The 15,677-nt window shown below is 49.1% G+C and overlaps 1 protein-coding gene across 2 annotated transcripts in view; it reads left to right on the plus strand.

The window, feature by feature from the left end:
* LRRC40 (leucine rich repeat containing 40) overlaps positions 1 to 15,677 on the plus strand; it is a 146,126-nt gene that overhangs the window by 49,756 nt on the left and 80,693 nt on the right. The window contains exons 6-11 of one of the 2 annotated variants that reach the window (XM_063939103.1): positions 288 to 430; positions 1,243 to 1,415; positions 4,386 to 4,476; positions 5,473 to 5,524; positions 5,854 to 5,962; positions 6,461 to 6,568. In XM_063939103.1, coding sequence (XP_063795173.1) covers positions 288 to 430; positions 1,243 to 1,415; positions 4,386 to 4,476; positions 5,473 to 5,524; positions 5,854 to 5,962; positions 6,461 to 6,568 — 676 coding nt within the window. The remainder of the gene's footprint in view (positions 1 to 287; positions 431 to 1,242; positions 1,416 to 4,385; positions 4,477 to 5,472; positions 5,525 to 5,853; positions 5,963 to 6,460; positions 6,569 to 15,677) is intronic. The other variant, XM_063939104.1, reaches the window with a different exon arrangement.

Genomic DNA, 15,677 nt, shown 5'->3' on the forward strand with positions numbered 1-15,677 from the left:
TGTCCTATTCTCTCAGTCAAATTTTCCAAACTGAGGGAGGAGGGATGTGAAGGGGGAGGAGCCGACTGTGCAGACAATGCTAATTTAAGATTGTGCCACACCTCCGGTTGCAAGCTTCACACCCCTACTGTATAAGGAACTCCAGTGTCCCCTAGAGGATTCAGAGAAATGGATTTATCGGTAATTACCAAAATCCTCTTTTTAAGTAATTGTGTTGGGTGTTTCCAGAAACAAGCCTGGTTATGTCATGATAAATCACGATTACGGTTATTTACTCATTGCCGCAGGTCTCAGACAGCTGGACTGCACGTCGAACTTGCTGGATGATATACCGCCCTCGCTGGCTGGTATGGATTCTCTACAACAGTTATACCTGAGACAGAACAAACTCACATTTCTGCCGGAGCTACCCAACTGCAAGATACTCAAGGTGGGCTTACCTGTATCTTACTATGGTAATTTTATACATAAAGGAAGCTAGTGGTGTGAAAAGTGGTTTATATGAGAGTTTTAAATCCTCTGTCTTATCAGATAGCCCCTGTGACTGGAAGACGTTTAATGCATTTCTGTTTTGTATAGATATATCTTATCTTTCATTACTACAGAAAGTGTATTTCTCCTTCATCCACCAGGGCAGTGCTTTCCAAACTTTTTTGAATCACGGCGTCCTAGAATATCGGAATTTTTTTCACTGCACCCCTAGGCCAAAAATTTCTTATTGAGAAATTTAGAAAGAAATATTACATTAAGTAGATCGCGTTTATATGTCATCCTTAGGGTCAGTTGTGTGGTGAGGGACAAGATTTGCTTCTGTTTGGCCACATATTTTATGACTGGCAGCCACCAGCACTGGTTTTGCCTATTATATTGACCATGAATAATTTGTATTGGTCCTGGACCACCATCCCAGGGCACCCCTGCAAGTGTCCCGAGGCACCCCAGGGAGCCACGGCACACAGTTTGGGAACCCCTGCACTAGGGGACAACGGAGCATATAGACAATGGGGTATAGACGAGTGGATAATTGGAGCCTGGCACGTTAATTTTTTCAGTAGGCCACCGTACCCTTTAAAATGATGTACTGTAGAGTACCCTAGGGGGCCGTTGTATCAAATGTGATCAGGTTTTTAATTCTCCAGTCTCTGTGAGGGACACTAGCCCTTTATTTTATTTTATACAGTTTTAGCTGGTTATGACCTATTAGAATGCAATTGTTTATCTTTTATTATTGTCTCTCTCCAGGAGTTGCACGTTGGGAACAACCAAATAAATGTCCTTGGCCCCCAGCACCTGACACATCTTAGTTCTCTTGTTATCCTGGAATTGCGGGACAATAAACTGAAGAGCTTGCCGGAGGAAATAGCTTTACTGAAAGGGCTGGAACGTCTGGATCTCAGCAACAATGACCTCGGCAGGTGAGAGAGACACCAGAGCGATCCGTCACACAGGCTATTGTGTACCTATAGAATTGCCCAATAGTGGACACCTTTAAAATTGACCAACAACATGTAGATCAGACGTGGTGGAGTTTTTGAGAGATTCATTTTTGGAAATTGTGGATAAAAAAAAAAAAAAAGGAAACATATTGGAAAATGAGGGAGTGTAAGTATGGCCAGGTTCACGGTTATTAAATCTTGCACAGAATGCAACAGTGAGAATCTTTTACATGGCCTGGGGTGATTCCACGTTCTGCCGAATCAGATTTTTCGGCGGATTGGCAAAATCTTACATGCCAAAAATCCCCAACTCACGACTATGATTTTCTCTATCATCCACTGGGGGACATTAAGCATTATGCTGGGGTATAGACAGAGGTGGAGGAGCTTAAAGAATTAAGTCTGAACTGGCTCCGCCCCCTCCATACCCCAGCATGCCTAGTGAGCTCAGTTTAAGTTAAAGCGCCCGTGGAGACGGGCGAGTTTTCCTCAGGCTGTGATGCAGCCTCTTTTATTTACTTATAATATTTTTTCTTTATTTTACGTTTGTTCCTGCGGGCAGACTCTTGCTACCGGAGTCTACCTGCCACGTGGGAACACCTCCGTAGGGACCCGCAACTTCTGACACTGGATTGTGTCCGGGATCCTTGGGCACAGCAGCTGCTGCCCTCACCGCGCACTGGAGGTCCATGTTACGGTAAGTATACCAGTCTTCTGGCAGTGACAGATGATCCACCATCTACCTAAGCCCCGGTTGCCCCTGTCCTGCCACTACCGGCATGTCTGCTTATGCTGCAGCCAACAGCCATGCAGTCCAGATGCTTGTTTCAGCTTGATCAGGTACCATTACAGGGACTGAGGATTGCTCAGCTACACGTATATGTTAATGGATGAAGCTGCCAACACTCTACATATGCTGGAGCAGAGGTGGTTACCTGCACTTACTGATAGAACTACGCTGCCAGTCAGTCTGTTAGTTATGTATTTCCTAACATTCTGCTGGTAGTCTTGTTTCTGTCGAAGGTTTCTTGTGTGCATACGGGCTGGGTGTGCGTGTTCTGTTACATATACTTCGCCTACCCGTTTCCCATTAGGTCTGGGATGCATAATGCTGCGGAATCTCTCCCTAATACCGGCGGGGCTATAGTATCACTACGAGGATGTGTACAAAGAGCTTCCAAGGATGGTACTATTGCTATGGTTCTTGAGCACCTCAGTTAAGGATGGGTCTCATTCCATGCGTTTATGCCAGGTTTTTGTACCTTGTGTGTCCCCTTGCTGTACAACAGCAGTACCAGAAATAGTTTAGGTCCATGAATGCAGGCCTTCCCCAATCCAATCACTCTCTGGCTGCTGGAATGGAAATCCGACCCAGGAGCTACTGTTAGGTTAAGTGTCAATGTAAGCATTGGCCATGGACTGTAGCTAGCCATCTTACATAATAAGTAGTGTACTCGCTGGAAAACATGTCATGCAACGGCAGGCAGTAGCAGCAGTTCCACAGACCTGCAGCCACATGCTGGATCCAGGCAGAGTAGGTCCTGCCCTATCTGCAGTGGCATGCAGTCTATATACTGTAGCTAAGCTGCAACTGCTAACTTGAAATGCCTGCGTATACATTACGTGTCTGTGCTGATTAAGCTCTCTCCCTTGAGTCTGCGTGGCACCGTTATTGTGACTGGCCAATTGCCATGATAACCGTCCGTCAGTGTGATCCCTTTGGACACAGTGGCAGGTTCATGTCTCTGGTTTGCACCCTATAGGGTGGCAGCACAGACCTAGAGAGGTACTGTAATTTGCCCTCAGTGGAAAGCAGTTACAGTGGGGATATAGTAGGCAGTAACTGGGAGCTGGCACTTTAAAATTTTTACCATGTGACTAGCTCCTCCCCTACTATGTCCTCCCTCCAAGCCAGTCTTTCATTTGTGCCCAAGGGAGCTGGTCACTCTTTGGATTACTCCTGAAGATTTTTTAAAATCTTCTTTAATTTTATTTTATTTTTTTATTTATTCTTTATTTAGACAGACTGGCAGCTCTGCTCTGGGACCCTCGGGGGCGGCTGCCTGCAGGGTTTTCCATGACTACTTTATGTCGCGCTGCCGCTTGGTCAGGCCGACATACGTTTATCAAGTTTTACAGGTTTTGGACCATTGCGGCCTCTGCATCGCAGTTTGGCCCGGCGGTTTTGCAGCGCTCTCCCACCCGTCATGGGAGCTCTGGAACGTCCCCACTGTAACTGCTCTTCAGTGTCCCCTAGTGGATGAAGGAGAAAAATACGCTTACCTGAAAGTCACTATTTTGGATTGCATTTGCTCCTTAAAGAGAGCAACATCCGGCTGATGTTGATGGTATACATTAGCAAAGGGCAAAGTATACAATTTCTTAGGCTAGAGCCAAATTGATATATCAGGATTTTGGTACTTACCGATAAATCCCTTTCTCGGATTCCACAGGGGACACTGGAGAGCAGTTACAGTGGGGATATAGTAGGCAGTAACTGGGAGCTGGCACTTTAAAATGTTTACCATGTGACTAGCTCCTCCCCTACTATGTCCCCGCCCCAAGCCAGTCTACTTAAAACTGTGCCCGAGGAGAGCTGGAAGAGACCAACGTTAAAGTAGAGGAGGTAGCTAAGCCATGGAAAACAGGATAACACAAAGTAAACATGTAAACATATAACTGTAGAAAATGGTTAACATGAACAAAATCGAGCAGTCACTCAGTGACATGCAAACAGAGAAGTGAAGTAGGAGGAAAACAGCGCTGGGTGGGCCTCCAGTGCCCCCTGTGGAATCGGAGAAAGGGATTTACCGATAAGTACCAAAATCCTGATATTTACACATCTCTGATTGTTACATAAAGTCTCTTCTATAGGGCACGTCACATGTTCATGTTTCCTGTTGCATCATGTGACCAGCCCACTTTTAAAACCATTGATTTCCCTTTCAGCCTACCTAATTCCCTGGGAAGTCTCCAGAATTTAAAATCACTGCAGCTGGAAGGCAATCCCCTGAGAGGGATTCGGAGGGATCTCCTAAGTGTGAGTAAAGTTGGGGGCCTTGTAATATATAAGGGCTGTTTCTCCGTGGTGTAAGTTACCCATTTCCTTACTGTACATGTGAGACACAGAAGAGATCATAGTAAATGCCTTGATAAAACATGCTGATCAGCAGTCACTGGCAGTGACTGGGGGAACAGGACCGGCTTGAGAGAAAAATATCATTAAAGTGGCCTGGCAGTCACTCGATCGGGATGTCGGCTTGTCGGGATGCCGGTGATGCCATTATCTCATTCTGGAAGCCGGCGTCGGCATTCTGGTCAATGACTGGATTCTGGCTTCGGTATTCTGACGGCCAGGATCCCTACCGGATCTCCTGTGTTTAGTATGTTGCAGGCAGCAGGGCAGATACTAAGGTGGTCATTCCGAGATGATTGTAGCTGTGCTAAATTTAGCACAGCTACGATCATGCACACTGACATGTGGGGGGACGTCCAGCACAAGGCTATCCCACCCCGCGGGTCAGTGCCGCCCCCCCCCCCCCCCTGCAGAAGTGCAAAGGCATCACACAGCAGCGATGCCTTTCCACTTCAAGAGTAGCTCCCGACCAGTGCAGCTTTAGCGTACTGGCCGGGAGCTACTCACCGCTCCCCGGCCCGCAGCGGCTGCGTGTGACGTCACGCAGCCGCTGCGACCCGCCCCTGTTCGGTCCGGCCACGACTGCGTTGGCCGGACTGAGCCCACGAAACAGCGGGCAAATGGCGCCGTTCCGCCCCCGCTGCCAGCGACCGCCTCTGCCTGTCAATCAGGCAGAGGCGATCGTAGCGGCCCGATGGCCTTCGGCCGTCTGGCATGCGCCGGCGCATGCGCAGTTCTGACCCGATCGCACCGCTGTGATAAACTGCAGCGTGCGATTGGGTCAGAATGACCCCCTAAAGCAGTAATAGGCAAATGGGCGAGTGTAAAGTTTATTAGTTTTGTAGATAAAGTAATAAAAATGTGGTTTAGACTATAATGACTTTGTTTCTGCCTCCTTAGAAAGGTACTGTGGAACTACTGAAGTATCTAAGGAGCAGAATCCAAGTGCCAGGTAATAAAGCGAGTGTTTGCCACATGAACAGGGGAACCTGAGTTCTGGGTCTGGTGAGAGCAGTATATATAATACCGCTCAGCCGCAGGTGTATAAGAAGCCCTTTGGCTGACCTGCTGGCAGCGTATTTGTGGTATTGCTTTAGGAGAGCATGGACACTTGTGCAGTGAAATGTGCTCAATTCTGCCTTTCATACATGAGCTGCGAGATGTAATGCACACGCTGTTGGATTACAGATAATTGTACATTATGTTTAAATAAGGTACATTTTTCAGTGTGTCGTTGCCGCCTCCATCAGACAAATCTATAGATTGATGTTTCTTTTGTAGAACCAAAGCCTGAACAGAAAGAGGGTCCTGTGGTTACAGCCATGACTCTGCCAAGTGACTCCATTGTTAATACGCACGCAATCACTACATTAAAGACCTTAGAGTACAGGTACAGGAAGAACACTTCTGTTTTCTATAAAACAATGTGGTAGTACAGACATTCTAATACATCTCAGTCACCATGTGATTAAACAAGCACTGTGTGGGGCCTTCAATTCAGTCAGCGTGTATGCTTGTACAGGTATCTTCAGGTGTGTGTAGTTTTGTGATGTCCATGCGATGGATTTGTAGTGTAGTTATCAGTATCCAGTGGGAGAAAAGAACCGCGTACATTATGCAGACAGCGGTCCCAAGTGAAAGTGCATGCTGGAGGCTGGGGACAGCCCAACACCTGTCAGAGTGCTGGGCTTGCCCCCAGCGTGACACATGACAACTTGGGGGGGCATGGCCTAATGGGACCAAGGCCATCCTCCGGTCTGCAGGAGTTCCCGGTGCTTGGAGATTATGTCCTCTCCACGTACTGGCCAAAAGAGACTGCTGTAGAAAAGGAGTAAGTCCCAGGTCTGACTCGGCTTTTCATTCTTTATTTTTGCTTCCATTCTCCCAGTGATAAACAAGCAACCGTCATTCCTGAGGGTGTTTTCAATGCAGTTGGCACTTCCCCTATCGCAATTGTGAATTTCAGCAAAAATCAGCTTACGGAGGTTCCTGTTAGGTAAGAGATGTCAGTTCAACACTGTGCGCTTGACAAACAATGTAAAGAACAAAAGGGTTATGCACCAATCTAAGCAAGGCTGCATCGTTCAATTAATGTTGGTGCTCAGAGAGTTAATCTCAAAGGTGGGGTCCCAGGAGCAGCCTCCTGTAAAGATAAAATATCTGTTGATATTAATGAAGTTGTGCATTTTCTGGGGCATAGCTGTTAGTTGAGAATGCTCTCCATACCTCTTTGTGAAGCGCCCAACAACAGAAGTTCTAAAGGTCTTTGTCATAAATTTCTGAAACATTGTTTCTTTTTATTTTATTTCTGAAATTATTTAGCAAATTCTAACCTGTATGTTGTATTTCTCCTTCATCCACTAGGGGCCACTGGAGTGCAGATACAATGGGGGGGAATATAGTAGGCAGTAACTGGGAGCTGGCACTTTAAATTTATAACCATGTAACTAGCTCCTCCCCTACTATGTCCCCCCTCCAAACCAGTCTTATTTTAGTGCCCGAGGGAGCTGGTCACTTGGGTCTTATCTGAAGATTCTTTCTTTCTTTTTATTATTTTTTTATTTTTTCTTTCTTACACTCACAGACTGGCAGCTCTGCCACTGCCAGTCTGCACCGCGGGAGCTGCCAGCGGGGTCCCATCGCAGCTGCGTGCGGCTCGGGATGGGCCCCGGCTGAAGGAGACATTAGCTCTCCGGAGACTGGCCGGACACCGCTGCGTGCGGCGCGTGTCGGGGCCGCTCCATCACTTCCATAGAAGCAGCAGCGGTGAGTAAAAGATCCTATATGCTCTTATTACAGAGAATACAGCTGGCTGCTGGGAGAATGGCTCTGTGCTTAATATACACTATGCGCACAGACCTGGGTTCAGGACCTGCTCTGAACCAACAATTGCCACATTGCGCTCCCCCCGCTCCCTCCGCTAAAAAACCCTAGCAAGAGGCGCCTATTCACTTTCAAAATCAGCACCATTACAAAGGGGGCGGAGCTTGTTCCCGCTCTGCACAGCGGGCTTTGCTTCCCCCAGCTCCCCGGCCGCGGCTCTCTTTACCGGCGGGGTATGCAGGGCGCCCCCCACACTGATGGGCCATGGCGGGGGGGGGGGCAGCACTTTGCCTGCGGGGGATGCGGTTTCGGCAGCACTTTGCCTGCGGGGGATGCGCCCCCCCCGCAACCGATGGCGCTGGAGCTTGTAAGTTTTAAATTGAGCGCCATAGCGGAGAGGGGCGGGGCTTAATCCTGCTCTGCAGAGCGGATTCAGCAGCACGGCGGGGGTGCAGGGCACCTCCCGCTCTGATGGCGCTGGACCTTGTAAGTTTTAAATTGAGCGCTCTAGCGGGGGGCGGAGCTTAATCCCGCTCTGCACAGCGGGTTCAGCATCACCCGCTCCCCGCTATGATTGCGCTGGAGCTGGTTAAATTTGGCGCCATAATGTGGGGGGCGGAGCTTAATCCCGGAGGGCCTCAGCTCCCGGCTGCCCCTGCAAACATTTCTTCAACTCCGCTGTTTGCTGTAAAAGTTAAGATAGGAATGGCTGAGACTGTGAAACCTGGGTTTAGCCCAAGTACAGACTAGTAAATTTTACAGTGATCAACCATTCCCTTGCCCTGCGCTAGCGCCGTTGATTTTAAATATAGGCGTCATAGGGGGTCGGGACTTATACCCAGTGCCCCATTGTCCAAGGGGCTAGTGACAGTTACAGCCGGTCGCGGCTCACAACTCCACCGCAAATAACATCCAGGTACAGACCTGGGTTCTCGTCCCACATAACTCACCTCGCCACATAAAATTTTCCCCAGCTTTTCTCACAGGGCTTCCGAGAAATATGTATTGCACCTGTTCCTAATTTAGCAGAACACTACATACAGGGCGGGTGTTGCCTTCCCTTTATTATTCCTTTGTTTCACTTGGTATAAACGCTGTGTAATTTGGGGAATGTGTGTGGCATCAGACAAATAGCCGTGGTACCTCAGTACGCTAATAGCAGGGACATCTGAAGACAGAGAAGGGAGACGTGCCTGTCACTGCACGTTATAGTGCAGGGATTACATAGGGCTACACTTCTTTAACCTGTTTTTCTCTAACGTCCTAAGTGGATGCTGGGGACTCCGTCAGGACCATGGGGAATAGCGGCTCCGCAGGAGACAGGGCACAAAAATAAAGCTTTAGGATTAGGTGGTGTGTACTGGCTCCTCCCCCTATGACCCTCCTCCAAGCCTCAGTTAGGTTTTTGTGCCCGTCCGAGCAGGGTGCAATCTAGGTGGCTCTCCTAAAGAGCTGCTTAGAAAAAGTTTTTAGGTTTTTTATTTTCAGTGAGTCCTGCTGGCAACAGGCTCACTGCATCGAGGGACTTAGGGGAGAGAATTTCAACTCACTTGCGTGCAGGATGGATTGGATTCTTAGGCTACTGGACACCATTAGCTCCAGAGGGAGTCGGAACACAGGTCTCACCCTGGGGTTCGTCCCGGAGCCGCGCCGCCGACCCCCCTTACAGATGCTGAAGATTGAAGGTCCGGAAACAGGCGGCAGAAGGCTCTTCAGTCTTCATGAAGGTAGCGCACAGCACTGCAGCTGTGCGCCATTGTTGTCACACACTTCACACCAAGCGGTCACGGAGGGTGCAGGGCGCTGCTGGGGGCGCCCTGGGCAGCAATATTTAATACCTTTATGGCAAAAGAATACATCACATATAGCCATTGAGGCTATATGTATGTATTTAACCCATGCCAGATATCTAAAACTCCGGGAGAAAAGCCCGCCGAAATAGGGGGCGGGGCTTATTCTCCTCAGCACACAGCGCCATTTTCCTGCTCAGCTCCGCTGTGAGGAAGGCTCCCAGGACTCTCCCCTGCACTGCACTACAGAAACAGGGTAAAACAGAGAGGGGGGGCATTTTTTGGCGATATTTTGATATATTTAAGCTGCTATAAGGAACAACACTTATATAAGGTTGTTCCCATATATATTATAGCGCTTGGGTGTGTGCTGGCAAACTCTCCCTCTGTCTCCCCAAAGGGCTAGTGGGGTCCTGTCTTCGATAAGAGCATTCCCTGTGTGTCGGTACGTGTGTCGACATGTATGAGGACGATGTTGGTGTGGAGGCAGAGCAATTGCCGATAATGGTGATGTCACCCCCCAGGGAGTCGACACCGGAATGGATGGCTTTGTTTATGGAATTACGTGATAATGTCAGCACATTACAAAAATCAGTTGACGACATGAGACGGCCGGCAAACCAGTTAGTACCTGCCCAGGCGTCTCAGACACCGTCAGGGGCTGTAAAGCGCCCTTTACCTCAGTCGGTCGACACAGACCCAGACACAGACACTGAATCTAGTGTCGACGGTGATGAAACAAACGTATTTTCAAGTAGGGCCACACGTTATATGATCACGGCAATGAAGGAGGCTTTGCATATCTCTGATACTGCAAGTACCACAAAAAGGGGTATTATGTGGGGGGTGAAAAAACTACCTGTAGTTTTTCCTGAATCAGAGGAATTAAATGATGTATGTGATGAAGCGTGGGTTAACCCAGATAGAAAAGTGCTAATTTCAAAAAAGTTATTAGCATTATACCCTTTCCCGCCAGAGGTTAGGGCGCGCTGGGAAACACCCCCTAGGGTGGATAAGGCGCTCACACGCTTATCAAAACAAGTGGCGTTACCGTCTCCTGATACGGCCGCCCTCAGGGATCCAGCTGATAGGAGACTGGAAACTACCCTAAAAAGTATATACACACATACTGGTGTTATACTGCGACCAGCCATCGCCTCAGCCTGGATGTGCAGTGCTGGGGTCGTCTGGTTGGATTCCCTGACTGAAAATATTGATACCCTGGATAGGGACAGTATTTTATTGACTATAGAGCAATTAAAGGATGCTTTCCTTTATATGCGAGATGCTCAGAGAGATATTTGCACTCTGGCATCGAGAGTAAATGCGATGTCCATATCTGCCAGAAGGAGTTTATGGACGCGACAGTGGTCAGGTGATGCGGATTCCAAACGACATATGGAAGTATTGCCGTATAAAGGGGAGGAATTATTTGGCGTCGGTCTATCGGATCTGGTGGCCACGGCAACTGCCGGAAAATCCACCTTTTTACCTCAGACCCCCTCCCAACAGAAAAAGACACCGTCTTTTCAGCCGCAGTCCTTTCGGTCCTATAAGAACAAGCGGACAAAAGGACAGTCATATCTGCCTCGGGGCAGAGGAAGGGGTAAGAGAGGGCAGCAAGCAGCCCCTGCCCAGGAACAGAAGCCCTCTCAGGGTTCTGCAAAGCCCTCAGCATGACGCTGGGGCCTTACAAGCGGACTCAGGAGCGGTGGGGGGTCGACTCAAGAATTTCAGCGCACAGTGGGCTTGCTCACAGGTGGACCCCTGGATCCTGCAGGTAGTATCTCAGGGTTACAGGTTGGAATTCGAGAAGTCTCCCCCTCGCAGGTTCCTAAAGTCTGCTTTGCCAACGTCTCCCTCAGACAGGGCGACGGTATTGGAAGCCATTCACAAGCTGTTTTCTCAGCAGGTGATAGTCAAGGTACCCCTCCTACAACAGGGAAAGGGGTATTACTCCACGCTATTTGTCGTACCGAAGCCGGACGGCTCGGTAAGACCTATTCTAAATCTGAAATCTTTGAACCTGTACATACAAAAATTCAAGTTCAAGATGGAGTCACTCAGAGCAGTGATAGCGAATCTGGAAGAAGGGGACTTTATGGTGTCCCTGGACATAAAGGATGCTTACCTGCATGTCCCAATTTGCCCTTCACATCAAGGGTACCTCAGGTTCGTGGTGCAAAACTGTCATTATCAGTTTCAGACGCTGCCGTTTGGATTGCCACGGCACCTCGGGTCTTTACCAAGGTAATGGCCGAAATGATGATTCTTCTGCGAAGAAGAGGCGTATTAATTATCCCTTACTTGGACGATCTCCTGATAAGGGCAAGGTCCAGAGAACAGCTGGAGGACGGAGTAGCACTAACCCGACTAGTGCTGCAACAACACGGGTGGATTCTGAATTTTCCAAAATCTCAGTTGACCCCGACGACACGTCTGCTGTTCCTGGGAATGATTCTGGACACGGTTCAGAAAAAGGTGTTTCTTCCGGAGGAGAAAGCCAGGGAGTTATCCGAACTTGTCAGGAACCTCCTAAAACCAGGGAAAGTGTCTGTGCATCAATGCACAAGAGTCCTGGGAAAGATGGTGGCTTCTTACGAAGCGATTCCATTCGGCAGATTCCACGCACGAACTTTTCAGTGGGATCTGCTGGACAAATGGTCCGGATCACATCTGCAGATGCATCAGCGGATAACCTTATCGCCACGGACAAGGGTGTCTCTTCTGTGGTGGTTGCAGAGTGCTCATCTGTTAGAGGGCCGCAGATTCGGCATACAGGACTGGGTCCTGGTGACCACGGATGCCAGTCTGAGAGGCTGGGGAGCGGTCACACAGGGAAGAAACTTCCAGGGAGTATGGTCAAGCCTGGAGATGTCTCTTCACATAAATATACTGGAGCTAAGAGCGATTTACAATGCTCTAAGTCTGGCAAAACCCCTGCTTCAGGGTCAGCCGGTGTTGATCCAGTCGGACAACATCACGGCAGTCGCCCACGTAAACAGACAGGGCGGCACAAGAAGCAGGACAGCAATGGCAGAAGCTGCAAGGATTCTTCGCTGGGCGGAAGATCATGTGATAGCACTGTCAGCAGTATTCATTCCGGGAGTGGACAACTGGGAAGCAGACTTCCTCAGCAGACACGATCTACACCCGGGAGAGTGGGGACTTCATCCAGAAGTCTTCCACATGATTGTGAACCGTTGGGAAAAACCAATGGTGGATATGATGGCGTCCCGCCTCAACAAAAAACTGGACAGGTATTGCGCCAGGTCAAGAGACCCTCAGGCAATAGCTGTGGACGCTCTGGTAACACCGTGGGTGTTCCAGTCAGTGTATGTGTTCCCTCCTCTGCCTCTCATACCAAAAGTACTGAGAATTATACGGCAAAAGGGAGTAAGAACGATACTAGTGGCTCCGGATTGGCCAAGAAGAACTTGGTACCCGGAACTTCAAGAGATGCTCACGGAGGATCCGTGGCCTCTACCTCTAAGACGGGACCTGCTTCAGCAGGGACCGTGTCTATTCCAAGACTTACCGCGGCTGCGTTTGACGGCATGGCGGTTGAACGCCGAATTCTAAGGGAAAAAGGCATTCCGGAAGAGGTCATTCCTACACTGGTAAAAGCCAGGAAGGAGGTGACTGCACAACATTATCACCGCATTTGGAGAAAATATGTTGCGTGGTGTGAGGCCAGGAAGGCCCCCACGGAGGAATTTCAACTGGGTCGATTCCTACATTTCCTGCAAACAGGATTGTCTATGGGCCTCAAATTGGGGTCCATTAAGGTTCAAATTTCGGCCCTGTCGATTTTCTTCCAGAAAAAATTGGCTTCAGTTCCTGAAGTCCAGACTTTTGTAAAAGGAGTACTACATATACAGCCCCCGGTTGTGCCCCCAGTGGCACCGTGGGATCTTAATGTAGTCTTGGATTTTCTCAAATCCCATTGGTTTGAGCCGCTCAAATCGGTGGAGTTGAAGTATCTTACATGGAAAGTAACCATGCTACTGGCCCTGGCTTCAGCCAGGAGAGTATCAGAATTGGCGGCTTTATCATATAAGAGCCCATATCTGATTTTCCATACGGACAGGGCAGAACTGCGGACGCGTCCTCATTTTCTGCCTAAGGTGGTGTCAGCGTTTCACCTGAACCAGCCTATTGTGGTGCCTGCGGCTACTAACGATTTGGAGGATTCCAAGTTGTTGGACGTGGTCCGGGCATTGAAAATATATATTTCAAGAATGGCGGGAGTCAGAAAGTCTGACTCACTGTTTATATTGTATGCACCCAACAAGATGGGTGCTCCTGCTTCTAAGCAGACGATTGCTCGTTGGATTTGTAGCACAATTCAACTTGCACATTCTGTGGCAGGCTTGCCACAACCTAAATCTGTCAAGGCCCATTCCACAAGGAAAGTGGGCTCATCCTGGGCGGCTGCCCGGGGGGTCTCGGCATTACAACTCTGCCGAGCTGCTACTTGGTCAGGGGCAAACACGTTTGCAAAATTCTACAAATTTGATACCCTGGCTGAGGAGGACCTTGAGTTCTCTCATTCGGTGCTGCAGAGTCATCCGCACTCTCCCGCCCGTTTGGGAGCTTTGGTATAATCCCCATGGTCCTGACGGAGTCCCCAGCATCCACTTAGGACGTTAGAGAAAATAAGAATTTACTTACCGATAATTCTATTTCTCGTAGTCCGTAGTGGATGCTGGGCGCCCATCCCAAGTGCGGATTGTCTGCAATACTTGTACATAGTTATTGTTACAAACAAATTCGGGTTGTTATTGTTGTAAGCCGTCTGTTCAGAGGCTCCTACGTTTGTCATACTGTTAACTGGGTTCAGATCACAAGTTATACGGTGTGATTGGTGTGGCTGGTATGAGTCTTACCCGGGATTCAATATCCTTCCTTATTGTGTACGCTCGTCCGGGCACAGTATCCTAACTGAGGCTTGGAGGAGGGTCATAGGGGGAGGAGCCAGTACACACCACCTAATCCTAAAGCTTTATTTTTGTGCCCTGTCTCCTGCGGAGCCGCTATTCCCCATGGTCCTGACGGAGTCCCCAGCATCCACTACGGACTACGAGAAATAGAATTATCGGTAAGTAAATTCTTATTTTCTCTAACGTCCTAAGTGGATGCTGGGGACTCCGTAAGGACCATGGGGAATAGCGGCTCCGCAGGAGACTGGGCACATCTAAAGAAAGCTTTAGGACTAACTGGTGTGCACTGGCTCCTCCCCCTATGACCCTCCTCCAAGCCTCAGTTAGATTTCTGTGCCCGACGAGAAGGGTGCACACTAGGGGCTCTCCTGAGCTTCTTTGTGAAAGTTTTAGTTTAGGTTTGTTATTTTCAGTGAGACCTGCTGGCAACAGGCTCACTGCATCGAGGGACTAAGGGGAGAAGAAGCGAACTCACCTGCGTGCAGAGTGGATTGGGCTTCTTGGCTACTGGACATTAGCTCCAGAGGGACGATCACAGGTTCAGCCTGGATGGGTCCCGGAGCCGCGCCGCCGGCCCCCTTACAGAGCCAGAAGAGCGAAGAGGTCCGGAAAAATCGGCGGCAGAAGACGTTCCTGTCTTCAATAAGGTAGCGCACAGCACTGCAGCTGTGCGCCATTGCTCTCAGCACACTTCATACTCCGGTCACTGAGGGTGCAGGGCGCTGGGGGGGGCGCCCTGAGACGCAATAAAACACGATAAAAATACCTTACATGGCAAAAAATGCATCACATATAGCTCCTGGGCTATATGGATGCATTTAACCCCTGCCAGAATATACAGAAAAACGGGTGATAGGCTCCGCCCCCTTTTCGGCGGCCTTATCTCCTCAGCACACTGGCGCCATTTTCCCTCACAGCTCAGTTGGAGGGAAGCTCCCTGGCTCTTCCCTGCACTACAGAAAGGGTTAAAAAAAGAGAGGGGGGCACTAATTAGGCGCAGTATTAAAACATACAGCAGCTATAAGGGGAAAAACACTTATATAAGGTTATCCCTGTATATATATATATATATATATAGCGCTCTGGTGTGTGCTGGCATACTCTCCCTCTGTCTCCCCAAAGGGCTAGTGGGGTCCTGTCCTCTATCAGAGCATTCCCTGTGTGTGTGCTGTGTGTCGGTACGTTTGTGTCGACATGTATGAGGAGAAAAATGATGTGGAGACGGAGCAGAGTGTCTGTAACAGTGATGTCACCACCTAGGGGGTCGACACCTGAGTGGATGTACTGTTGAAAATTACGTGACAGTGTCAGCTCTGTATAAAAAAAAACAGTGGTTGACATGAGACAGCCGGCTACTCAGCTTGTGCCTGTCCAGACGTCTCATAGGCCGTCAGGGGCTCTAAAGCGCCCGTTACCTCAGATGGCAGATACAGACGCCGACACGGATACTGACTCCTGTGTCGACGGTGAAGAGACAACCGTGATTTCCAGTAGGGCCACACGTTACATGATTGAGACAATGGAAAATGTTTTATACATTTCTGATAAT

This window comes from Pseudophryne corroboree, chromosome 9 (assembly GCF_028390025.1).
Source record: "Pseudophryne corroboree isolate aPseCor3 chromosome 9, aPseCor3.hap2, whole genome shotgun sequence".
In the NCBI taxonomy this organism is placed as follows: Eukaryota; Metazoa; Chordata; class Amphibia; order Anura; family Myobatrachidae; genus Pseudophryne; species Pseudophryne corroboree.